The 25,504-nt window shown below is 42.6% G+C and overlaps 1 protein-coding gene across 1 annotated transcript in view; it reads right to left on the reverse strand.

Annotated features, from left to right (window-relative positions):
* myo5aa (myosin VAa) overlaps nucleotides 1-25,232 on the reverse strand; it is a 46,507-nt gene extending 21,275 nt beyond the window's left edge. Inside the window, exons 1-13 of the mRNA XM_070856431.1 lie at nucleotides 25,094-25,232; nucleotides 12,402-12,512; nucleotides 11,064-11,235; nucleotides 10,041-10,185; nucleotides 8,011-8,167; nucleotides 5,995-6,138; nucleotides 3,808-3,889; nucleotides 2,545-2,652; nucleotides 2,317-2,423; nucleotides 1,897-2,162; nucleotides 1,679-1,760; nucleotides 1,315-1,455; nucleotides 304-429 (exon numbers count right to left, since the gene is read on the reverse strand). Of these exons, the coding sequence (XP_070712532.1) occupies nucleotides 304-429; nucleotides 1,315-1,455; nucleotides 1,679-1,760; nucleotides 1,897-2,162; nucleotides 2,317-2,423; nucleotides 2,545-2,652; nucleotides 3,808-3,889; nucleotides 5,995-6,138; nucleotides 8,011-8,167; nucleotides 10,041-10,185; nucleotides 11,064-11,235; nucleotides 12,402-12,512; nucleotides 25,094-25,120 (1,668 nt within the window). The 5' untranslated portion in view covers nucleotides 25,121-25,232. The remainder of the gene's footprint in view (nucleotides 1-303; nucleotides 430-1,314; nucleotides 1,456-1,678; nucleotides 1,761-1,896; nucleotides 2,163-2,316; nucleotides 2,424-2,544; nucleotides 2,653-3,807; nucleotides 3,890-5,994; nucleotides 6,139-8,010; nucleotides 8,168-10,040; nucleotides 10,186-11,063; nucleotides 11,236-12,401; nucleotides 12,513-25,093) is intronic.
* Between the last annotated feature and the right edge of the window lie 272 nt (nucleotides 25,233-25,504).

Below are 25,504 nucleotides of genomic sequence, written 5' to 3' on the forward strand. Positions count from 1 at the left end.
ATACAGAACCTCATTCCAGGATAAGGAACCTATTACACTAAAGCACATCACATGAGCCACAAACACACACACAGTAAAAACTTATGTGCAAAACTGTTTTTTGTATGTAAACAGTGCTAACAAAAAAGTCTTTGCTCAAGCCATCCTAAAATATCTCACTGCAGCCCTGAATGTCAAATCACTAATGCTTCAAACTGCATGCCATTACCTGTGCAGCTAAATAAGGAACAAAGCCTGAATTGCAAACTAATGAATTTGAAACAAACACTGTGTAAACATGAGGCAAACGTAACGGGAGCCCACCTTGTCAGCAAAATGTTGGATGATGAAGGCGCGGTTGGACATGCGTGGCTTCTCGAAGAGGGCACAGGTCTTTAGGTGGGTGTTGTAGAGTTTCTGAGCCCACGAATCATCCGAACCTCTAGGCATCTGGTGCAGAAAGGGATCAAGAAGTAGTAAGAAAACATGCAACTAACCATTTGCTTGTAAATGAACTGAGAGACAAGAAAACTGAATATTTCAATTGATTGAAGTTGCAGGGTTATTATGTTGGAGTGTTTCTTTTTTTCTAGTTACAAAGGGTATCAGGGCACATTTTTTTTGCCAGGAAGTCAAACCAAATGTCTATTTTGTGTTTGCACTACCCTGCAGTAATGTCAGCAATGTGGACCACCTCTACAGCCAACACATTGACCTTGCAATGTTAAGAGCCAAAGAGAGATTTGATCTGGTTGAGCTATGAAAGTGTGTACATGGTACAGATATGAACTCAGATAACTCTGATACGTCACACACATTCAACCAAAGCTCAGGACAACATTACTAACAGTCCTGTGGACGTCCAGTGAACCATTTACAAGATGAGAATGTATAAAATGATAAAAAAAAGCTTTGTCTCCAGTATACGTATACCGGAAGGAAAGAACAGAGTAGCTTTTGTGTCTGTGGTCATTATTTCATATCAGCTTCCTTCCTGCAGGTGAATGCTGTTTTGCACTATAAGTGTAGGTGTTGGAAACTGTGCGTCTAGTGTTTGGTGGGAGGCACTGACAGGCCCACTGTCAGAAAATGAATGTTAAACAGAATGTGGGTGTGAATGGACAGACGGTTTTCACTGGGATATTCATCCACAAACCTCTGCTTAACATGCAGCATGGACTCACTTTACTTTCCTGCTTGTTTACTTTTAGGAGAACGTTCTTATTCCAACAGTATTCATGAATAGTCTTATGTAACTGTATATTGATTTCTTGTTACACTTGTTAAAAGACAGATTCAAGGTTATTATCATTTAGTGTGCTAAATAAAAAGGACCTTGCACTCCTCATCCAGCAGGTCCAGGATGCCCATCTTGGCTTCTATGAGGTTGATGCAAGGCTGATTGTCGTAGAAGTCAATCAGAGTCCAGGGGATCTGCTCCTTCATGTACTCTTCCTGCTCCAGCTTGAACACATGCTGTACGTGCGCGCGCACACACACACACACACACACACACACACACACACACACACACACACACACACACACACACACACACACACACACACACACACACACACACACACACACACACACACACACACACATTAAGCTGTATACTTGCATCAAACACTGAAAAAATGGTTTTACATTTGTAAATATGATATGGAATCTAACAGGTATAACACATGCCGCTCACCATGTTGAACTGCTGCTGGAGTTTCTCATTAGCGTAGTTAATACAGAACTGCTCAAAGCTGTTGATCTCAAATGTTTCAAACCTTAGAGGAAGAAGAGAGGAGTCAACCAGCCGGATAACATCTACTGCAAGGCAAAGTAGCTCAGTTAAATTATCTCTTTGAAACTAAATGACTTCTGTTGCCTTTGCTTGACACACGGACGAATGCACAGACGTACCCATAGATGTCGAGGACACCGATAAAGGAGTGCTGCTTGACATTGGTGATTAGGGCTTTGTTAACATGCTCCACAATCCAGTTGAAGAGCTTGGCGTAGATATGTTTGGATAGTGCATCACGGGCGTTGGTGGCCTGCAGGCGGGGGAGGGTCTTGATATACGTCTCCGTGGCCGTCTTCAGCTTCCTGTGGCACAGCCATTGAGACATATCTTGGTAGGTCACACCTACCAACTCACAGAATGCCATCAGGTGGGAATTGTTGGGCTGCAGAAAAAGACATTTTAATCATTAGCAAGAGAACCACAACTAGATCACAATGACACCAGTGACACCGTCGTCCCCTCATGAGATGAAGGTTAATGAAGCAAGTGGCACAAACAACTGATCATCAGTACTGCAGTATAAATATTTTCCTCACAGGAATGACGCTGCTGTCTGAGTCTCTATCCTTTATCTCCACGTTTCCCAAATGAAGAATAGCAGCCAAAACCTGGAACAATCCCTTCTGATAGGACTCATTGATACCTGTACAGGAAATGCACACACATCCAAATTATTACATACTTTTATTAAGTATAAGGGTTACAGTGTTTGCAGACAGATTTGTACTTGTATTTATCTTTATGTGTGAGTGCACGCATCTTACCAAGCAATGTGAAGGCATTGCGAGTACTGCAAAGCTCCTTCGTGTCGTCCACACCGACGATAACGGGACTGCGGCCCTGCCTGGTGTACAAAAAGTCGTTTGCACTGCCTGTAGTGTAGAAACAGAGAGGGTGAATAAATGCAGCAAACATGCAGCATGTGTAGTTTTACATTGGGTACAGCTGTGCTATCAAAGCGTTCTCCTTTGCCACGCAGCGCTGCATCACAAATTAACATGCATCTGATTTCAGAAATGAATCTGCTAGTGTACACTTATTTTAGACAAAAGGGAGAATGATCCTTTCTGATTAGCTGTAATTAGCTGTCTCTCAAATTCTCCAATTCAATGAACTCAATGAAATGAGATGTGAATTCCGTCAGCACACACACAGACCAGGCAGATGGTTCAGGGTTCTTAAAAAAAAGAGTGAAATCAAGGGCATTTTCCCACAATCAGTCATTATGCACATATTGACTTGAATTAAGAATGAACTACGAATGACTGAATTAAGGCATGGCTTGTTGCCTGGTAACAAGAGGCACTGACTGACTGTGACAACTTCACCATTTACTTCGCCAGGAAGTCAGCAGGAGAGGAAAACACAGCAGCTGTGTGTGTGTCTGTGAGAGAGTGTGAGAAAGAGCCAACTGAGTGGCTGTAAGTGACAGTGCCAGCAGTGTGTGTGTGTGTGTGTCCACTGACTAGGATGAGCAGGTGCGGGTCCACAGTGAGACCACACTCTGTATGAGAGCCTGTTTAACCACAGAGTCAAAGAATTTGATACGTCTAAAGTGATAAAATTAAAATCCTAAATCTGGCAGCGCGGCAAGGCTGCCCTCTCTTTTCAGACAAGCTTTTCCGAGAGGGTGACCTTGTGTGTCACATAACATAACAGAACATTACAGCATTTAAACATATTCTATTAGGACCACCAAATACAAATACAAACCTGAAAATGTGAATAATATGTCTCTTTTAATTGCTAATGATGTTTTGTCTGGCGGAGCCAAGGAGTCCCTGAGATGATGATTTTCAATATTTTTAGTTCTTCCCGCCCGCTCCAACACAATGCTTTTACAATCAATTAAACTGCCTTCACTGCTCATTTTCAATTGCTGTTGCTAATGTTTTCACCAGTCAGACTCCATTCAGATGTGTCTGAAACCCTCCTTCCACTCAACAGCAGCTGGTTGTCCTTTTCTGGTGTGAATGTACACTTTAAGCTGATGGTCAACGGTGCAGCTCTGGGTGCATGAGACTTACTCAGCTTCAGATTCTTGAACTCAGGCAGATGGGATGAAGCGCAGAGCTGATAGAAGATGTGATAATTCCTCTCCTCGTCTGCCTGGAAGAAACATGAAGATCATATAATGTGAGAGGAATGCTTATTGTTGGATGTTTATTCAAATACATCCCATGAATGGTATTTATCTAGACATATTCACTCCTAATCACGAGTTTTTTCTCCTCATTCTTTGACCTACATTCATGCAGGGGAACTCAACTGTGTCGACATGTATAATTATGTGCTTTACCATTAAACAGTTTGACAGTTTAACATCTGGAAGCGCCATTGGAACAGTTGGTGAACTGGTGCCTTGCTCTAGAGCAGATTAGCATATTACATGTTTACTTAGACTCAAAACACAAGATGTGGCCCACCTGTGCATGTGTTCCCATACCCATGATGAGGCACCTGATAGATCATACAGTAAACGGGCATAAATAATACAGCTGGCCAGTAACTGCAGGCAGATAGACGTGCTTGTACAGTAAGAAATATCTGGAGCTGCCGATTCATTTCAGGGGAAAATATAGAACTTAAGTGGTAAAAGGATGTCAGCAGGGGGCTGTAAAGCTGGGAGCAACGCTGTTACCTGTGTCCAACATACTACCACACACACACACGTGGTACTAGAGCCAAGCATGTGAAAAATGTGTGGAGGAAAATGATCACGTTTTTACGGCTACATCCTCATTCCCTGGCAGTGCTGTCTATAACACCAGTGTCTGTGTTTATGTGTTCACTCGTGTGTACAAGTGTGTGCAGAGTTCAAAAATTCCTGATCTTTATCTTTATCTTGACACTGCCTACAGGCTCCACCAGTGGGCAAATACACTCGCTAAATACACAGTAAAGTTACATAAGAGATGGAGTAAGTAAACGTGATCTACACACACATCGATGTACACAAAGTGTACAAAGAGTAGAACCACAAAATATAAAGGTGCCAGATGAAAAAGCCCCAAAGGTTATAAACTTTTATGCATGTTAAACATGTGCACTGATTTAGCTTCTCTGACGCTCTGTTTGGTTGTAAAAACAGAGAAAGGGATTGCTAAAGAAAGATTTAGTTAAGAAAAGGACACAAGTTAAATCATTATTTGGGGAGAAATGTCTTTGACACTGAGGAGAGAGACAAAGAGCCGTACTTTAACCCAGTGTGACAGATGGATTGTTGGGTTGGGTTTTACTTTGTTTCCTCCTATTTGTCTGTGGGGAGAAGGAAGTTAGTGCTGCATTCTTCTGCTCTGAAGGACACCAGGGACTCACTGACAAATAGCGATGGTGGAGGTTTTTTTTCTATGATCCCTACTGAACAGACTGCTTGAGTGACAGTGCCTCTTATGTACTTCTTATTTATGAGGCCCTGTAAAAGTAGCCCCCGACTGAAATCAAACCGGAGATGTCATATTTATATGCTATGTATCTTAAATGGATGCCACTTTTAATTGGTGACAGAGTAACTGAGAGGTCAGACTTCCCTTAGTGACACATCTTACTCATAGTCATTCAGACAAGTTCCTTTCCCTGTATGTCACCTGCTTGTTGTCCAACCAAGATTTTGATACTTCTCAATTTGACACTCGAAATGAATGAAATACTGAGTCGTGTTCCCTGTGTGCTTGTAGCTGTGTGCTTAAGTCAGCAGGTTGTATCATTTAAAATGACAAATTTAGGAGTTTTTTTAATTTGAAGTTCCAACGAAAAGGGTTGACTGTTTTTTGTTTCTTTTACATTACAGCGGTAGTAGATTATATAAATGCATTACTGCTGATTCTTTTTTTTTCTCTTTTCTTTTTTCTTGCAACACTGCAAAAACACCAGAGTGAAAGGTCAGTTAAAGTACTGCGTATTCATGACCAACACATCCAGTAACATGCTCAAGGACAGGATGCAAGGTAATATGACAGAGGGACACTAAAATCCCATCATGACTTCAAACTGTGCTCTGACTGGCAAATTCCACAACTGGGTTACTGCATGATCTAAAGCTTAATGTGTCACACTTTTTCAACAGTTCAGCTGAGAACAAAATGCACAACTGTCCAAAGATCGGACGTGTCTGTGATAGCTGACTCAGGTGGAAGGGACTCGGTGCAAGTCAAAGACATGTCCACACAAGTACTGCTGGTGCGAGTGTTGAGCGTGTGTGTTTGTGTGCTCACCTGAAACACCACTCGTGACTTCTCCAGCAGGTATGTTCTCATGTTGGCGCCAATGATTCGGTAGCGGTTGTCAAAGCCGATCTCAATGTATTTCCCGAAGCGACTGCTGTTGTCGTTTCGCGTGGTCTTTGCATTTCCGATAGCCTGGGCCACAAAAGGCAAACAAATACAGCATATTGTTGAGCAGATAGAGCAGCAACACTTTTTATTGAAACACCATTTGGCTTCAAATCTGCTGCGCACAAACGGTAGTTCCTATTGTCCCAGGATATCACAACAGCAGAGTGAAAGGCAATTTCTAATGTGCTTACTGGTACAAGGACACAACAAAGTGCTTCATCCTCACCATGAACATGTTGTTAGGGCTGATATGGCTCTTGAGCATTTTGGGAAATACACTTCTTCACTTTCTTGCTGAGAGTGCGATCTGGAGATTTATACCACTCTCGTGAGTGTACAGTAAATATGAAGCTAATGCCAGCAGCTGGTTAGCTTAGCTTCTCACAAAGTCTGGACACAGGGGAAAACCGTTAGCCTGACTCTGGGTTTCTTGGCCAGGAGCAGTGACTTCCTGAAGTCTTGTAGTCGTAAGGAAGTCATTAAGAAATAGTGAGCCACGCTTGCCTTTTAGCCCAGTCTCCATTTTTTTTTTTGCTAAACTAAGCTAATCTGTTTCATACGATTCTCAGTCTTCAGTTCGAAGTCTCAAAAGTACCATACACCTGATTCTAAAAGTGGTACACCAGGACATTCCATACCGTGGCTTTCAGCATGAAAAAAGATTGAGATTGTCTGTGGTTGGTGGTCCGCACTTGACAAATCAGTCGTATGTTTTAATGGAGTTCTGTTCTTCCACAGACAAGACTTGTTGTTGAAAGGCATTTCTGCTGAGCTACTATACATTAGCAAACAAATCATCTGAAGTCAGCAGCATTGGTTCAGTATTTACAGAAATGATCAACGACCCTGCTAGGAACTGTCAGTAGATGGGTGGGGCTACATGCAAACATACACACCACAGCTACAAAACCAGCCGTCTTAAACAGAGCTAATCAGTGTGTGAGCGCAGAGAGGTTCTTGCTGAGTTAAGGCCAAATACACAGTCTTTCACTGCAGACAAGGAGTCGTTGAGCAGAGCAGGTTTTTCAGTCTGACTGCATCAGCACATAAATGTACGCACCACACACAAAACTCTCCCTGTCATGCGCACATTCAGACACACACACAGGTTTTATAAAATTGAACAAGCTGATGCAACCGTGTACTCTGCATCCAGGCACAGAGGCTGGAGTGACATCACTGCAATGAAAGAAAGCTTTCTATTCATTCTGTCAGCTCGTCTCTAATTGGCTCGAGGTAAAAGTGGTGGCTGGGAGGACGAGAGTGATGTTAGCAGAGCGGTTTGGAAAAGGTGGGGGATAGCAGGAGGTGGAGGTTGGGAGGAGGGGAACGGGGGGGTAGAGGCATATGGGCACAGGAGAGCTTTCCAACTCCTCCTGTCTTTATGACCATACTGAAAGAAAGAAAACACACACACACGCACAGTTAAGGGTAAGACTTGTGTTCTCACAGGAAAAAGCAGCTCGAGGCTAAAAAGTGTGTTGGAGAAACTGCGGGGAAGAGATTAAGCCAGTGGAGGAGAAAGGCAACAGAAGAAAAAGAGGCCTGACATAGAGCCCATATCATTCACAAATCTACTAAGCTTGTGAAAAATACTGTATAGGAAACATGTGTCCATACGCAAACTGTCAGGAAAAATGATGCAAGTATGTATCATGTGTATGTTTCAGTAAGTGTTTAACCTGTAACCACAGTTGCATCAAGTGATTTCACAAATTTAGAGAGGGGGAAAAAAAATCACTAAATCTAGAAATGTTCCCAAAAAGTTTTAAACATGTTTGTAGTTTTATATTTGAACAGAAATGTTCAGGGTTTCTTTGAGTGTCAATAGAAAGCTGCTTCTCTTAAAGATGAAACTGTTCAAACGTAATTCAAAGGACAGCCTGCAGTCCTCACCTCCATGATGGGGTTGGAAGCCAAGACTTTCTGTTCTACGTTGGCCTCGCTGGCGGAGCCACTGACCGTAGCAAAGTATCTCATGGCATATTTGGCTGATACCGTCTTTCCTGCTCCGGACTCCCCACTCACAATGATTGACTGGTTCCTCTCATCCCTGACAGAAAAAAAAAACGACATAAGGAAATACTTGTCAGTGTAATTGTGAAACCCAAATTTGACCATAAGACAGATAAAACTAAGGCTATGGGGCAACAGTTAAAGGCCATGTTTGACTGTGCTGCTGGAAAGTTTGTCAATTACAGTGCCAACTAGCCCTGGTCCCTGGTCGGCACTCCAAGTAGGAAAGGGAGGCGCTCCCTTCCTACATGTCCAACCTACAACGTCGAGCTGGAGAACAGATTTGACATCCTCAACCAGCATGACTTTCCCCTGCTGCTGAGGGAATCCCAGCCTCTTCCTCCTGCCTCCCCCTCCACACATGCTTTTATTGTCTTTTAATGCATCTTCTCCGAAGCTTTAATCATTTATTTTCTTGTGCTTATATTATCTTTTACATGCAGTTTAATGTTTTCGTGTCTTATTTTTTATTGTTTTTTATGTCCCTGTAAAGCACTTTGAATTGCCTTGTGTCTGAAAGGTGCTACACAAATAAATTTGCCTTGCCAAGACCTTGGGCAGATAAAAAGTGTCAGATCCTTTTTAATGCATGCCAGTAGAGAAGGCGATAATGCCCCTCATCACCCGTGCTCCTCTGCATGCTTTAGAATCCCAGCAGGTCGATTCCTTGTCATTCCAACAACTGAGATCAAATCCTGTTGCGCCACCTCCTTCAGAAAAACTCCCTGCTACTGGTAAGGCTCAGTTCTGATTTTTTTTTGCCTGTGCCTCTATTTGGATCAGTGGGTGGGGCTCTGCTAGTTGTTCCCAGGTTTCAGCTGGTGGAGTTAAGGCTACCAGACTGAAACATTTTACAAAATCTTTGTATTTGTGTGATCTCCACTCCTTTTAACTTCAAATTTAAATCTCCTGTTTTTGATGGATCATTAGGGCCCAAGTACCAAATTTCAAAAATGAAGCCCCTCCTTTCTGACACACATGCGCGAAATTTGGTATGTACAAGTATTGTATCCAGATGTAAAAAAAAAAGTCACTTGGTAAAATGACCTAAACCCAACAGGGAGTCAGCCATTTTTAATTCGATTTCACTTTGTGTATTTTTGGTCATTTGGAGGGGTCCTAAATTACCGAACTAGCCCGAGGAGGTTAATCTGATCCACCTCAAATTTAACTCTCTATGTAGAACAGACTTTAAAGATGAAAAGTTGTTACAAGCTTTAATTTTCTAGGCCCCCGAATTTCCATGTTTAGCCTGAAACAAGAAGCAGCCTGTAACTGCACTTCAGAAGGTCAAATCTGTCCCAAATTTACTTCCGGGCTTGACGAAATCTACAAGTTATTTATTCACTAAATCCCGACATATGCTGAGGTGCAAGGGCCCGATCATCGCTGCTTGCAGCATTAATTGTCATTTGCATTTGCTTTACTTTTTCTTTTCCCTGTAAAACACTTTATAACTTTGCAAAGACAAGTGCTATGAAAATAGCAAAAGTTTATCATTATTACTATTAAATTTTAAGATTGACATCAAAATATATTATACATAAAGTAATACATATTACAATATAGATTATGAATACGATCAGTTGTGCAGCCTTACACTGCATGAGCTGCCACCTTGAACTGAAAGTGCACTAGTGAAAGAGCTAAAAAATTGCTATGCAGTCCCATATACATGTGTATGGTAGTGCGCTGATGACGTAAACTAAACGGTGGGGGCTGAAGAGATCTACTGGTTGGCTCCTGCAGAGAAAAGCAGCGTGCGTGTGTGTGTGTGTGTTGAGACGTTGAGACCACCGTGAGCCTATTTCTGGCTCAGCTTTGACCTACAAACCCTGAAGAGAGAGGGAGGGCTGAGCAACAAGGAGACTAGAACCAAGTGCACTCAGGTAACACACGCACACACAAACCTGGCCATCTGTTTGTACGCCTCCTCTGCCACAGCAAAGATATGTGGGTCCATGTCTCCCATGTTCTGACCGCTGTAGGCATTGATGATGTCTGTTCCATAGATGGGCAGCGTCTCATATGGGTTAATGGCAACCAGAACGATTCCTATGACACAGAACACAGCTGGAAAGTATGAACTTACCTGCAGGCGAACTGGAAGTACACAAGTAACTCACTGAGATGATTCTTTGATGATGAACTGACAGGGTAGAAATACAACAATACTGCATATTGTTCATTATCCAAATTGAAGGTGCTTATTTAAAAAACAAAGCAGTGCAAACAGGGGAGAAAGCAAGATGGCCCACATTGTTGTCAACAATTTAAACAGTTAACAGAAAAAATGTCATTACCCTGGAATAGTAATTTATATATATCGGCATATGGCTGAATACAACGTATGACATTTTCCTGATTTTCTCCAAACAATACAATAGTGAATATGACTGCAGTTTACAGCTAATAAGTTTTTATCCATTGTTATCGATGAGCGTGAACACAGTCGATAGGCATAACCTACATGCAACAAACAACGCTTGATTTCTAGTATAAATACAGAGGTTATTGAAGGTCAAGGACATCAAGGCCGCACTTAGCTAATAAATAAATAACCATAAAACCGTCCATGTTGAAACATTCTTCAGCTGACTAACATGCCATAATAAGTGCAAACATTTGAATGAGGTTTCTATCGTTTTCATTAACAGAGCAATGCACACAATACAAATCAATCTCATCTTTTTACTGTAGTGGATCACTTTAATTTGACAGATTCATTGTAACGTGTTCTCGTGTGGTTTCATCCGCAGGCACGTACATGCAAATGTTCTGGAAACTTTGCGACTCTTTCATCATGTGTTCACGTCTATGTCCCTTGCTTTTTTTCTCTGCATTACCAATAATTAAATGTTGGCCATGAAAAGTATGAATTTCTACCAAAGCAGTGACGACACCCAGTAGGGCTTCGTTTAAGCGCCACCCACCGCAGTAAGTATAGATGAGCTTGGAGTCAACGAAGCGGACTTTGAGGTTGTGCAGCACGGCCGGCTCATGGAGGTAGCTGAGAGCTGTGAGGTCATTCTCGCCCACCAGGATGTCGGGGTTTCGCAGGTAAGGCAGGTTCTTTGTCTTGGGGTCCAATTTGTGGTCAATGCTCTGAAGATGAAACAGGATAACCGTATAACTCAGCCAACAGACTACATTCTATGTTTACACTCACCAAATGATGAGAGAGAAACATGGCCGTTTTTACTGCTAAAAGCCAAAAGTGTGAAACTTTTAATAAAATCCATTGAGATTTCTTCCAGATGCACATCTGTAAGCTGTCTCAAGGCTGACTGACAATGGAGAGCCCATCCTTTGAATAATCAATAGCAGTTGTCCACTCTAACTAAAAGTATTCATAAAGTATTTCATGCATATGTTCTCACAAATATCATGAGACAAGCAACAGTTTGTCATGGCTCTGGAGCAAAATCACTAGTCGTACAAAGCTGTATTGTATCTTATTAGTCTAAGTCTTATATGCTCCACATTTTACATTTTTATGACACTAATAACTGGACCATTTTCTCTTTTTAATGCTCGTTTGATGTTTCAGCCTGTTTCAGGGAGTCTTTCAGAAAACAACATCAGGACTGAAGAAGATATCAGGTCGCTTGACTTATTGTGTTATTTTGATAATCTTCAACGAGAGCTATCAGCCTGTAAAAATAGAGAGAACAGCCCAATCAACTGTGCAAGATAACTTAAATATACTATTTTTATGAATAGAAAATAGTTAGACTTTGGCTCTGCACCAGCAGCAAAATCCACAATGACACACATGGTGCAGCATTCCACAGAAAACTTCAAAACATGAAGCGAGAATCTTTTTTACAGGAGTTTGGTAGAATGTGTCACTTTTTCATGGGCTTGTGGTCTAACTTAAAATTCACTGAAAAGCTAATGACACGTTTGGAGACATGAAACCAAAAAACATACAGTAACCACATTGGTGGTGCTTTAATCATCAGTTAAGCATACAGCAACTGTTTTTGCCAGTAGCATGCTTTCATTAGCAAGAGTGCACATTAATGTTTGCTATGAGTAAGAACAATGTGCTGGAGGATGTTTGGATTCTAAGCTGAGGAACTCAATTTATTGCTATACATTTAAAATGCTCCTTGGGGCCTCATTTGTGGAGAGTGCTAACGATAAAACCAATAACTGCTAATGAGAGCCAGTGTTGTTGAGCAGAGAGAGAGACAAAGAATACAGAAATGAAATATAAAGAGGGAGAGAATGATTCCGCCCCAGCCTACTCCTCAATTCATTCTCACCGTTCCATCCTCCAGCATGAGCTGCAGGGCGGCGTCGCCATTTTTGTAGTCCTTGGACAGCTCAGCAGACTTCCACACTTCCTCTGCATCAGGAATCCACACCCGAGCGCACTGAGAGCGAGGGAAAACAGGAGGACAAGAGACAAGTCAGATAAGACAAGTCACAGCACTTCAGGAGAGCCAGGGTTGCTAACATTTTACGTTGCCATCCAAAATCCTCTTTAGCAAGACTTAGATGCCTTCTTTAGGTTTTGGTTCAGTGAACAGCAAACAGCATTAGGGTCAATTAAAAAAAACACATCAATTTTCTAAGTGTCCCAGTGCAATGAACCCACTTTATCTGTTTTTTAAAGCAAAATGGAGTCAATATTATTAATTTAGATACAAATGACACTGACTCAAGTTTGCTGCACCTCAGTTCAACTAAAACCCTTTTAAAAGAGGGATGAGAGGAAAGTTTACTTCCTTTTTACTGACAGTTAAAAACAGTTTGACCTCAGAGAAAACACTGGCTTCTAAGCGCTAACTGATGAAGAATGCAGTTGTGGATATTGTATAGTCATAACTTGAAACACACACACAAAGTTCAATGTAAAAGTTTCAGCCCTTACAAACTTGAGGCAATCAGCTGATCACAGACATGTGGGAAAACACTGATGAACACTGGCAGTCACATGGCTGCGGAATCCACACACACACACAAAGAGGCCTTACTTCTGGTGGTTTGCTGGACGACTGCATTGATTGGAAGATTGAGAGTACAACTACAATGTGATCTTAAAAACCCAGACAGACGAGGCCGGCCGGTGTGTGAATGTGTGTGCATACACATACAATGAGTGATCAAACAACTTGTATTTCTTACATAAGGACAAAGATGAGAGTTTCTAGTGGGGCCTGTAGTCCTGCAGCATGTGTTGTATTCACTAAACTTGACATGAATGTGTGCTTGTTTTGTGCAGAATCCATCACCACATGGAAATGAATAAATGATAACTCTCAAAACAAGAGCAGACAAAATGTACTCATCTTTTGCCTTTTTTAAAGCATTATTCAGGAGACTAAACCCACACGTACACACACATCCTCCACAGATCACTACAGGATTTACACAGTAACACCTAAATGTATTATAATCTCAAGACTAATCAGAGCGTTGTTTATTTCAAATACTGAGCACATACAGGGAACAACTAACCCAGAAACATCTAACAGATACTTTCTTAATGAGAACTTGGACAACTGAAGAACATGACGATGAGCACTGAGAATCTTTTTGACACTGATTTCATGCCTTCATTACATAAACTGCGAAGACAGTTTCACAGTAGTGAAAGAGAAAGAACTCATTGTAAAAGCGCACAACGGAGAGACTGGTTCATTTGGTCTGCTGTTTCACTACCGATCATCTGAATCATGACATCATGGTCACACACACCCTCGCCTTCCTTCTCTCCCACTGTCCGTTAAGTCAAGCCAAGTCAGGTTTTATAAATAGCCCCAAACCACAAACCACCATTTGCCCAAGGCTTTACAATCTGTGCAGCGTATGACGTCCTAAGGTACCCTCTATTCTGAGAAGAAAAAACCCTCACAGACATGTGATAGATGTCTTGTGTACAGAACGGATCAAAAAAAAAAAAATCAGTGTACTCAAATTCAGTGAGGTTTCTGATACATGTAGATTATTTATCAAAATTACACCCTTCTCTCACTCTTTGTATGAAGAAGAGTAATGGTGTTAAAAGACAAAAAGAAGGAAACTTAAATTATGTTTTTATTTCATGCCGATAAGCCTGCAATACAAAATATATTAAATCTATTTGTCATGTGTAAACACAGTATTTTTCTTCAAAACTCCACCCCGACCAGTCTTTTCATCTCATCCTTTTCTCACTCCACCCCTGCAGGAACACCAAGCTGTGATCAGTGTGGTTAGGTGGTGTACAGTGGGATTGAGGTTTGCCGCTGAGTGACAGTTACTTAACAAATGATGATCTGTGCAAGTCAGAGGACAAAGTTAACAGAAACGCATCCAAAATCAGAAACATTGTAAAGTAAATGAAGGAATAAGGAACTATACAGGCAGAGAATAAGTAAATGGCACATAACATAAAGTGCGGTAATGCTGATAGTGTGTGGAGAGTAACATAAAATACTTGACCACTACACATTTATTAATACACTAACTGATGTCTTAAAGTTAAATAACTGACGTTATTAGTTCCCCGTTGGACTGTGCAATGTTTCTAAATGATCTATCTCTACTACTGTTTCTTGTTAATCATCAGCTGGTTCATACACCAATATGAGTATTACTGTGATAAGTGAATAACTTCTGAGCTGTATGTGTGTAGTCAAAGAAAAAGAAAAGCACAAACTGGAACAGAGACAAAGAGAAAGACAGAGGATACATGTGTGTGTCTACGTGTGTGCGTGCGCCGGGGTTACAGATCCAACAGCAGCTAAAAATGGGAGACAACCTCACAAATGTCCAACAGAACCGAACCACCGGTCACAACCTGTTTGATACCAGCAGTGTGCATGTGTGAGGTCAAACATCCCTCACTCATAATTCTGGACATCCTCTTTTCCTCCTTTGACAATTGCTTCAATGAAAACAACTGAATCAATATCTTAAATGTAAGATCATTTCTGTAATAGGCAGTTTCATATGACAGTAAACAATCAATAAACAGCATCAGTAATACCAACTGTCTCATTAACATTGGCACATTATTGGCACGATTAGCTGTTCAATAGTTTATATATTTATAGATACTATTATGTTCTGAAATGTTGTTGGTGCAACATCTGCCTGCTGACACTGCAGATGTTTCTCACTTTTTTCAAAACTGCTGTCACTTTCAGTGTTAAGGGTTAGGGTCATTTATGATTCTATAGAGCATCAAAACATTATCCAATGCATGTCTCTGTTTTTTTTTAAACAATATAATCAAGCATTTCTGCAACATTAACAGACACTACAGAAAATTAACAGCTTACACATCATTATTCAGTTCTGGAAAACCACTTTGTTGCTCGCAGTTTTCTTGTTTCTTTTTGTGGCCTGAAGGTGGTTTAGTTATTCCAAACCCCTGTTATGCAGCCACATTTTGTTCAAACTGGCAGATCTTCATGTCAAGTTGTAGCTGAGGTCCAAAGATCAGATATGTCCAACTAAACTTTAGGAAACTGTATACAAACTAATGTACAACACATCTAGAACTTTTCCATCTAACAGAATGATGAAGTCTTGGGAGTGAATACTTAGTAGTGAACCATACAGCTTCAATGAAAAGTGGCACAAGCTGAAATATAATCGACAGAGTGAAATAAAATGATTTTACCAATTAAAAAAAGGTAAAACATATGAGGTATTAGGTAGTTAAATGTACAGTTCTAGCTGCTGTACAGCAGTGGGGTGGGGCCAGGCATTTAGAGGAGGAAGAAGACGGAGGAAGAGGATGAGGATGAAAATCAGGAAAGCAAATACCTGATTAGACATTAACATGTTTATCCAGCATCACACCGGCTCCAACTCACAACCTGACACACCAACAGCAAGCCCTGTTGTCGAGCTACCTGCCAGGTGAGAAACCACAGATGGCTTCACACCATGACTGAGGCAATCACCAGGTAGAGGCAGATCACACTGCTGTCAGAGAAGACAAGAGTCTGAGTCTTTGTGGACTTGATATGGACAAAATAGTGATGGCTGTCATTTATATATGCAAAGACTGACTGCTCCATAGCTGACAAAGGGGTTCGTCTGGATGCAGTGTACCTATGAGCGTGGGAGGGCAGATTTCCTGGAAACACACTGAGAATAATAATAACATTGGCAAATACAACAAATGTCTCCCTATCACTCTTCCAGTCCCACCATTTCATTAATCGTTTCACCTTTTTTGGTTCTCACAAGACACCGTCCCAACAGCCAACATCCTAGCAACAGAGAGAGAGAGCGAGCGAGATGTAGAGAACCATGGAGGGAGAGAGGGAGGGGAGGATGAGGATGACAGAGGCTAAAAATAGCAACAGCGAGTTTTGAGCAGCATCACACCTCAGACTGCGCTACTGCACTTCATGATCCTCACACACGCAGACACACACACACACACACTTATTTCACACATCAGTAGGTGTTGAGCATGATTAAACTGGATTAGTTAACGCTGACATATGCTCCCAATTTATATGTCTTCTTTGTCTTTTTCCATGTGATAGAAAACAAGCGTACACATACTGAGGTGTGTGTGTACCTGAGTATGGGAGGAAAAGACAGACAGCTGTGGGTGCCATGAAACATTTATAGAGACCTGCACATTTCCCCAGGTTCAGAAAACAGAGAAGAGACAAAGGATGAAAGTACCACACACACACACACACACACACACACACACACACACACACACACACACACACACACACACACACACACTGATAGACACTTAGATAACATGTTTCAAGGACATAATCCTCCACAATGAAAGACAAGCTGGAAAAGAGGAGCATCTGAAAGCTGGAGAGAAAAATGTGATGAGTCAGAGTGCAGGCTCTCTGTCTGCCTTACAGACGGATGGATGATGGCCAGGCTGGTGTGTGATGGGTGGTACAAGAAGAGCAGAGGAGCCATGAAAAAACAGCAAAGATGTCAGAGCATCTGTGATGTCAGAATGGCTGAAGTGCCTCTACACTGAGCTTACCCCACATATGCTGCATGCATGAACACACACACACACACACACAGCTGTGTTTGTAAGTCTGTAATTTCCTCAGGATGCCGGGTTTGGCCACACTGATGTAAGGGTCACATGCTTTCTATGTGATAAATGTGTGTTGCTTTTAAACATGAAGAGGGTTTTCAGGGCTCAAGAGATTTCTTTTCTATCAAATAATGAATCACAGAAGTCAGCAGATCAGTTCGGTTCGGTTGACAGCAGGGAGGGCTGCTCTTGAAAGGTACAAATGCTAATCCTGGTTTAACTGAGACAAAGGATCAGGTCCTGATTAGGCTAACTCAGGGTTTAACAGTAGCTAATCTTATTCCAATCAACTACACTGAGATTTCATTACATTCACATATGGTATACAGGTTACCATTACTGTGCCTGCCGCTAACATAAGCACAAGAGCTTCTGCTACTCTTAACTCTTGTCCTGGACCACAGAAGCACTGGACATAGAATAATGTAAGCACCCAAAAGGAGACATTTAAGCATGACAGCTGTAGATCTAAGCTCCATTTGCTCTGATTGTATTGCAGTGCCTCTGCAAGGAAATTAGAAGAAGACTAATGGTCACTGGGAAAGTGTGTGTGTGCAGTATGTTCATGTTCTGTATGTGTGTGTGTGTGTGTGTGTGTGTGTGTGTGTGTGTAGGGATGTAACTCCATGAGAACAGCAGATTAGACTTCACCTTGCTAATACTGATCTCTGAGCTTTCACTGTTTCACTGAGCTCTAAGCCCTCCCAGGGTTTTCTTGCACTTATCAAACACTGTGAGGACCTCACTGAACACTTATCACACCACTTACTGTACATTTCTGCAAGGTTTCCAAAGGTGAGTTGCTCCTTGTTTCACGTCTAAATTTTTGCATTCATTTTACAAAAGAAATTCTTAATCATAAACGATATGTACATAATCTCAGAGAAACAATGGACCATCTTTACCATCAACAAAAAGAGCAGAAAATATGCCAACTAGACTTTTAGGACTTGTCCCGTGTCCTCCCCACAATACTGAACATGGGTATGAATGGGATAAAACAATAAGTAAATCCAGTCAAATGTTGCTGAGGTAAATATAACGACTATAAAAATGGTCGACACATTATCAGTGCAGCTAAACTCTCTAAAAAGAAGAAAGAGATGAGTTACAAAAAGAACACACCATAAAAGTCAGTGGAAATAGTGGATTAACACTTTTTCAAATATTGTCCGGCGGGGACAAACATCTAGACAGCTGCAGAGGTATGTGAGAAGTGTTTTGCCCACATATTCTCAGTAAAGCCATCAATGGAGTCCCAGACTGCAGAGGCCTCGTCACATGATACCACTCATGTGAGAATCTGCTGTTTTTCTGCTCAGCTGGGCAAACGCAGCATGACGCCAAGACACAGAGACCTCAGTGCTGGGGGAGAGCTTGGTTGGGGAGAAGCCGTGGTTGTCTCGGTACAACTGATGGTGTTCCCTAACTAGACTCTAGTTAAACAGCTACAGCTAGCGTGCCAGTGTCTGGTGATTGCCAAAGATCAGAGTAGCTTACTAAGAAGTTGTGATGCTGCCCAGCACCTAATCACATTAGTTTAGTCAGTGCCGACTCCTGGAGTTGTGCACGTCTGTGTGTTATGTTGGGGTGGGAGAAGCAGTGCATGGGTTTTCAGGGCTTTTTCTGTCTATGGCAGACATGTCTGGTTCTATCAATCAGGAAAATGATTGATAGAACAAACAATAAAATGGAAAATGCCATACTAAGCTAACCAACTTGTCACAGACATACTTTTCTGGAGATTCCCTTCCCTTGCTGCTACACACAACACACTACAGCACAACCAAAATGTTTATATGGCCTGTAGATCTGTATGAGACTAACTAACAATGCTGCTGGATTATCATTCAAAGGAGAAGATAGTGCTTCTCCATCTTTCCCACTGGGTCAAGTCCTAGCTTTCAAAGCAACCCATGCAGTCCCGTCTCTACAAACGGTTGGACAGAGTACAAACCACTTCTACTGATTTAATTTTGACAACAGACTTGACATCTGAAACAAGGATTTTGCTGTTACTTAGATCCCAAAACTCAACTCAGGTTAAAATCTGATTTGTTTCTACTCTGGAGTTATTACTGCCCTGCTGATTTCAGTAACATTACTATTCTGCAGAGACGATTCTAGAAGAAGGGTGTGCCAGAACTGGGGCCCTGTGTTGGACACTGGAGATGGAATATACCAAAGTCAAGACCAGAACTCACAGGTGACTTATCAGAGAACCACATGTGGCTAAAATGAGACGATAGCTTCTCCATCAACAGATCAGACTGTTAAACTCAATGTCCGTTGTCCATAACAAATTCAACAGTTTTAGGCCACATATCAGCCTAATCAATGAATGGATGGGACGAGAATTGAAAGATTAAAAGAAACAAAAACTTACTTGGACAAACATATATTCCAACTCCCGGTTCATCTTGCCTCTTCATCAAGTCTAGCGCATGTTGTGAGCTTCTCTGGTCATCTGGATGAGAATACACGCCACAAGAGCAGACACTAGCTGACTGAGCGCTGAACTCCACTCTCTGGTGAATGAGACCTTCCCATTGTGCCGTGCAGACACAAGCAGCAAGACACAAGACGTTCCCCAAGAACTTTCTTGCCCCGTGACAGACGACTGGCCATCCCTACTGTCTATCAAACATCCCCTGCTTCCTTTCTCAATCACATGAGTTGTGAGGAAGCGTCTCAGAGCCAGAAAACAGGACTCTCCCACAAACACTGACTTGCCTCTAAATAACCGTTTCCTGACAGACGCACACATGAGCAGTTGAACCTGACTCTTCTTCCTACAATTTATGAACATGCAAACGTTAATCAAGTGTTTTCCTCTCTAAACCTAATAAGTGTTCTTATTGTGTAACGTGACAAATTTCCTTTACTTATGACACCGGTTGAAAGTTGAAAGAAACAAAAACCAGACTGAACACGATAGTCAGAATCACCATTCTAGCCATAAACATGCATCTGTGAGTGTGCCCATGATGCGTTAGTCTGTGTTGGACAGGACGGTGATGACTACATGCCAGAGCATATACAACATGACTGCGCAATTACTACCTTATCAGGTTATCTCTGTAATCTAATGCACATGCTCTCAATTAGAGCCGGGGAGAAAAATACTAAACCGCATATAAAATCTGCCACCTGATGCTGTTGAGGTGACACCTAAAGCACACACAGCATGACTGCTCCATGTTACATGAACTACTGTGCTATAATATGAAATGTATACCATGTTTACCACCTTAGCTGAGGCTCATGGGAATTCCACTAGTTCTGCGGATATTACACATCAATCAAACTACTGAGCAAATTACATTTTTGACCTGATGATGGCCGTCACTGGAAAGTCAGAGTGAGCTTTCTACTCATCGCATGGGAACATGAATCGTGTGTATTTCATGGCAATCCATCCAGACATCGCTCTCCATGGCGCTCATACGGCTGAACATTAGGGATGAGGATAAATGAAAGGTGGTGTGAATTTAATGAGCTCACAGAAACCCACAGGTGAACTGTTCTCTGTGGGTTGAAACAGTCGCGCATGCTGTGCCCTTAGAAACACCCCAACAAGTGATTTAACTGCAGGTGTTTACTTTTCCATCAGCTGTTCACGACAACACTCACGTCCTAACATCAGCCAGTGCCATGTGGCCATATGTGCAACATTCTGACCCATATGGATCAGCGCTGATTTAGCCTCAAGTCTCCAGTGCGTGAACGATGCTGCTCTTTTAGCTTAGGGTCCAGTCAGTCTGACTAGAACCGTAAGCAGTGACTGCACAATCACAGCAACTACATGTGAAATACTTTAGTTTACTTTGTTTCTGTTGCACCGGCACCTGCACTGATGCATTTCCTTGTGATACTGAATAAGACGTGTGTCTCCCCTTTGCTACCAGCATGTCACGTGTGGAAGAGCTTTCTAGCAGTTAAGCCTTTTGGCAGTTTATGACACTTCGACATGTGAATGATGTACTAGTGCCGTTGTGTGTGTGTGCATGAGTTTAAGAGGCGCTCTGCTGTTTCATCACAGAGATCTGTGAAGTGATGTGGACCTGAGAGCACCACTGCAGTACATACAAAGCATATGGTGTAAGAATGATTCCTTCTTCTGAATATCTGTATAGTGTGTGTTTTTCTCATCTGTTATCCAAATACCTTAATCTTCTTGGCAATATAATCACATCACACACACTTTAAACGTAAAGCTAAAGTCACTGATGCAGACAAATAAAGGAAGAAGTTCTACCTTTAATTAACATGTCCTTACTGGATATTATCAAGTCTTTACTAAGGAAGTAAGGAATCTGGGAGTTATCTTTGATCAGGATTTGTCCATAAAACATATTTCCAGGACTGCCTTTTTCCATCTACATAATACTGCTAAAATCAGGTCCATCCTGTCTATGAATGATGCAGAAAAACTAGTCCATGCATTTGTCACTTCAAGGTTGGATTATTTCTGTTCCTTACTATCAGGCTGCCCCAATAAGTCGTTAAAGACTCTCCAGCAGGTCCAGAACGCTGCTGCTGGTGTTCTGATGAGAACGAAGAGAAGAGATCACATTTCCCCTGTCCTAGCTTCTCTTCACTGGCTTCCAGCAAAATCCAGATTAGAGTTTAAAATCCTTCTCCTCACCTGCAAGGCTCCTAATGGTCAGGCTCCATCATATCTTAAAGAGCTCATAGTACCGTACTACCCCACTAGAGCACTGCGCTCCCAGAATGCAGGTCTACTGGTGGTTCCTAAAGTCTTCAGAAGTAGTGCAGGAGGCAGAGCCTTCAGCTATCAGGCTCCTCTCCTGTGGAATCTCCTTCCAGTTTGGGTTCGGAGGGCAGACACCCTCTCTACATTGAAGAGTAGACTAAAAACCTTCCTTTTGATAAAGCTTATAGTTTAGGGCTGGATCAGGCTTTGGACCAGCCAGACTGCTGTGGGACTTCCCATGATGCACTGGGCTCCTCTCTCCTTGTCTTCCTCTCCATCCTGATGCTTCATGTCTCTTTAATGTCTGTTACTAACTTGGTATCTTCCCCAGAGCCTTTCTGTGCTTTTCTCATCTCTCAGGTTCCTGTGGATCCTGGTCCTGGTTCTCCTGCTGTGGTTCTCTGGTTCCTGTGGATCCTGGTCCTGGTTCTCCTGCTGTGGTTCTCTGGTTCCTGCGGATCCTGGTCCTGGTTCTCCTGCCGTGGTTCTCTGGCTTCATGAATCACTGCTGCTGACACTTTTTACTGATATTAGTCATGTTATTAGTATTCATATATCTAACTATTGTCATGTTTTTCACTGTTACCATATTGATCATTATTAGTCACATTCCTATAGTCAGTAAGTAGTTGCTGTTATTATTAGAAAGCCCCCACACCTCCGAGCCTGGTTCTGTTCCAGGTTTCTTCCTGTTAAAGGGGAGTTTTTCCTGCCACTGTTGCCATTAACTAATGCTTGCTCATGAGGGGATTCTTAAGTCCTTCATTTTTTATTAATTAAAGAGTTTGGTCTAGACCTGCCGCTGTTATGAATTGGCGCTCTATAAATAAAGATTAATTGATTGATTGACAAATCAAAGCTGTCTGAACTGCAGTCAGGGGCGAGGGGTCTGTATGATTCTGCATCTTTTCAGTTTAGGCTCATGAATAAGTGTAGAGTCTAGTAACTCTGAAAATGAAGTATATGCACTTGTTGTGATACAACTAAACAAATGCACTATGTATTTTTGAAAGTCTTCCCGGTCTGTTGAATAGCATTTCCATCAGTCATGAGATGGAGCATCGCTTCACTTCCATCTCCATAAGACTGTCCTCCCTCTCGTCCGTCTGTGCTTTTAGTTACACAACGCTGGTTCATTCATACTCACCACATCTTACTAGTTTTGATCCTGATTAAATTTAATCTGCTTTGACCTCTGACTCACCTCTCTTTCTACAGGTCAGTCATGAAGCCAAATGTAGATTCTGAAGGAGAATCTGATGCTCTGTGTGTGTGTACACTAGCCAAGCAGCTCAGACCTGCTCAATAAGCTTCTATAAGGCTGATTCATAGGCACAAAGAGCAGAGTGTTTCCCACCACTGTGATGGAAAAGTAAATCACAGAGAAGCGTCTGACATCAGAGGCTGACCTCCAAAACAGACGCCTCCATTCAACATACAAACTGACTTTGTGTTTCCCAGCCACACGGACACGTACATCTAAATGTATCCCTATTTCATCGCAATTAAAACCATTTAACACCCACAGTTCTCATAGAATAAGACAAGACAAATTGATGGCTGGCTAGGAGCCAAACTAATTCAGCAGCCGCAGCCAAAACCTTCTTGGATTTTGTTTAGTGGCTGGTTGTAATTTCACATCCTGGTGCTTTTTAGGCCGACCCAACACATTACTTTTGCTAAAAGAGAGTGAGCACAGGCAGAAATTGTTATTTGTATTAGATTTATAATATATAAGGCAGCAACTAAAAGTTGTTTTTATAATAGATTCAGATGTCAAATATGCATTTTAAGGAGCATTTTCTGTCATTTCAACCCCCCCACCACTATCAGAATGATCTTTTGCAAAAATGTTCTTTATTTGTTGGAAGAATATCCAAAAATCAAAAGGCATTCATTTGGAGGCCCTCAACGTTCTCTCTACCAATTAATTGTTTGAGTCTTAAATCATTGGAGCCTTTTTGTGTTTCTCTCTTTAAAGTCAGAGGTCAGGGTCAGCTGCAGGACAGCACCGCTGGAGCAGACAGACTCAAACGATCAGCATGGTGTCAGCACTGCTGACACAAGGCTTCAAACCTGTGTCATCTGGCTCAAAGACAAGGTCTCTGTCTGCGCTAATCTAAAGGACTAACTACAGCACAGGCTGGACAGAACTTCTACCTACTGAAGGAGGAGGTTCAACTTCCACACACACTAAAGGTGCTGCTGTTTACTGCAGATTTAAAGATGTATTTCCACAGCAATCATCATCCTTATGCACACTGTCCCAACCCCCCGCCCCCCCCAAACACAAGCTTTTTCAAGCTGAGCGCACCAGCTTTCAGTGTAGGGGGATGGGTGACTCATCTCTTTCTCCTTCACACACACACACACACACACACACACACACACACACACACACACACACACACACACACACAGTCTTGTCTTGGTTTCACATTTCTAAATAATAGGAATCCAGCCGCAGCAGCTGTACTCCTGACCTTGTGAGTCCTCCTCAGTGAGTGTGTGGGTCTGTGAGCTCACTCTGGGACTTCAGGGCCTCTGCTGGTCTGAACATCCCGGATGCTAAAGGATGCTACACTGTCCGGATGCGGCGCAGCATCGCAGCATCTCAGCAGGACCCGGCTCTCCATCAACACAGAGCCGGGTCCTGAGCCAGCCTGAGACAGGCGCCCCCCATCCCGACCTAAACGCTGACACGAGGCCATGTAGACGGCCGTGTTACCGCCAAATATTACGGTTTCGTGAGGTAACGGCATGAGCCTCCATGATGGCTGGCACCGCCTTTGCATCATCCCAGCCCAGTGGGTGATGATGTCAAAGCCGAAGGCCTGGGAGGACAGGAGGTGTCGTTCGGTGGACTAACGAGGAGACAGTAAATGCGGCTGTGTGTGATGTGGGGGTGCCGGGCTGGGAGAACCGGGACCCTCCACCGCATCTCTGAACGTCGTGTTTTCGTCAGCTGCACCCGTTTGAGCGCCCTGTCAACGTTTCCACCCCGAACACATCCCACTGCGTGCCACACCGCGCTCACTCATCCTCCGTCCATCCGGAGACAACAACACCACACTTGCTTTGCAAAAAGATGCATTTTTCGGAAGCTGCATTTTTCTGTCAGCACGAAAAATACTGGAATTCTGACGGCATTTCTTCATGACGCTAAACATGAGGCAGCTGTAAACACATGAATAACACAGGCTTACCTTTGTGTACAGCTCCGACGCTGCCATGGCGGTCACTCGCTATGTCCTCTCTCCAATCTGGGCTAAACGTCCGGCAGGTCTCCGAGCTGCATGAGAGCCGGTGAGCGCGTTCATGTAGCGGGGGGAAGCAAAGCCTCTGGTACCGCGAGGGGTTCAGGGGGGAGACATGCCCGTTATCGCCATGATAACCTGGAAAGCCGGAGGTTTTCTATTGAGATTTCGGTATCTCACTTTGCATTCTGGGTACGATGGATGAAATGATTCAGCCAAACGGAGAAGGCTGCCGCCGCGTGGAGAAGTGTGCCCCCTGGCGGCCCAGAGGGTGAAACACAGCAACAAGCAGGAGCGGTGCTGCTCACTGCGCCCTCTGCCACACACATACAAGTTCAACTGGAATGTGTGAGGGCCCTC

This window comes from Pempheris klunzingeri, chromosome 1 (genome assembly GCF_042242105.1).
Source record: "Pempheris klunzingeri isolate RE-2024b chromosome 1, fPemKlu1.hap1, whole genome shotgun sequence".
Classification (NCBI taxonomy): Eukaryota; Metazoa; Chordata; class Actinopteri; order Acropomatiformes; family Pempheridae; genus Pempheris; species Pempheris klunzingeri.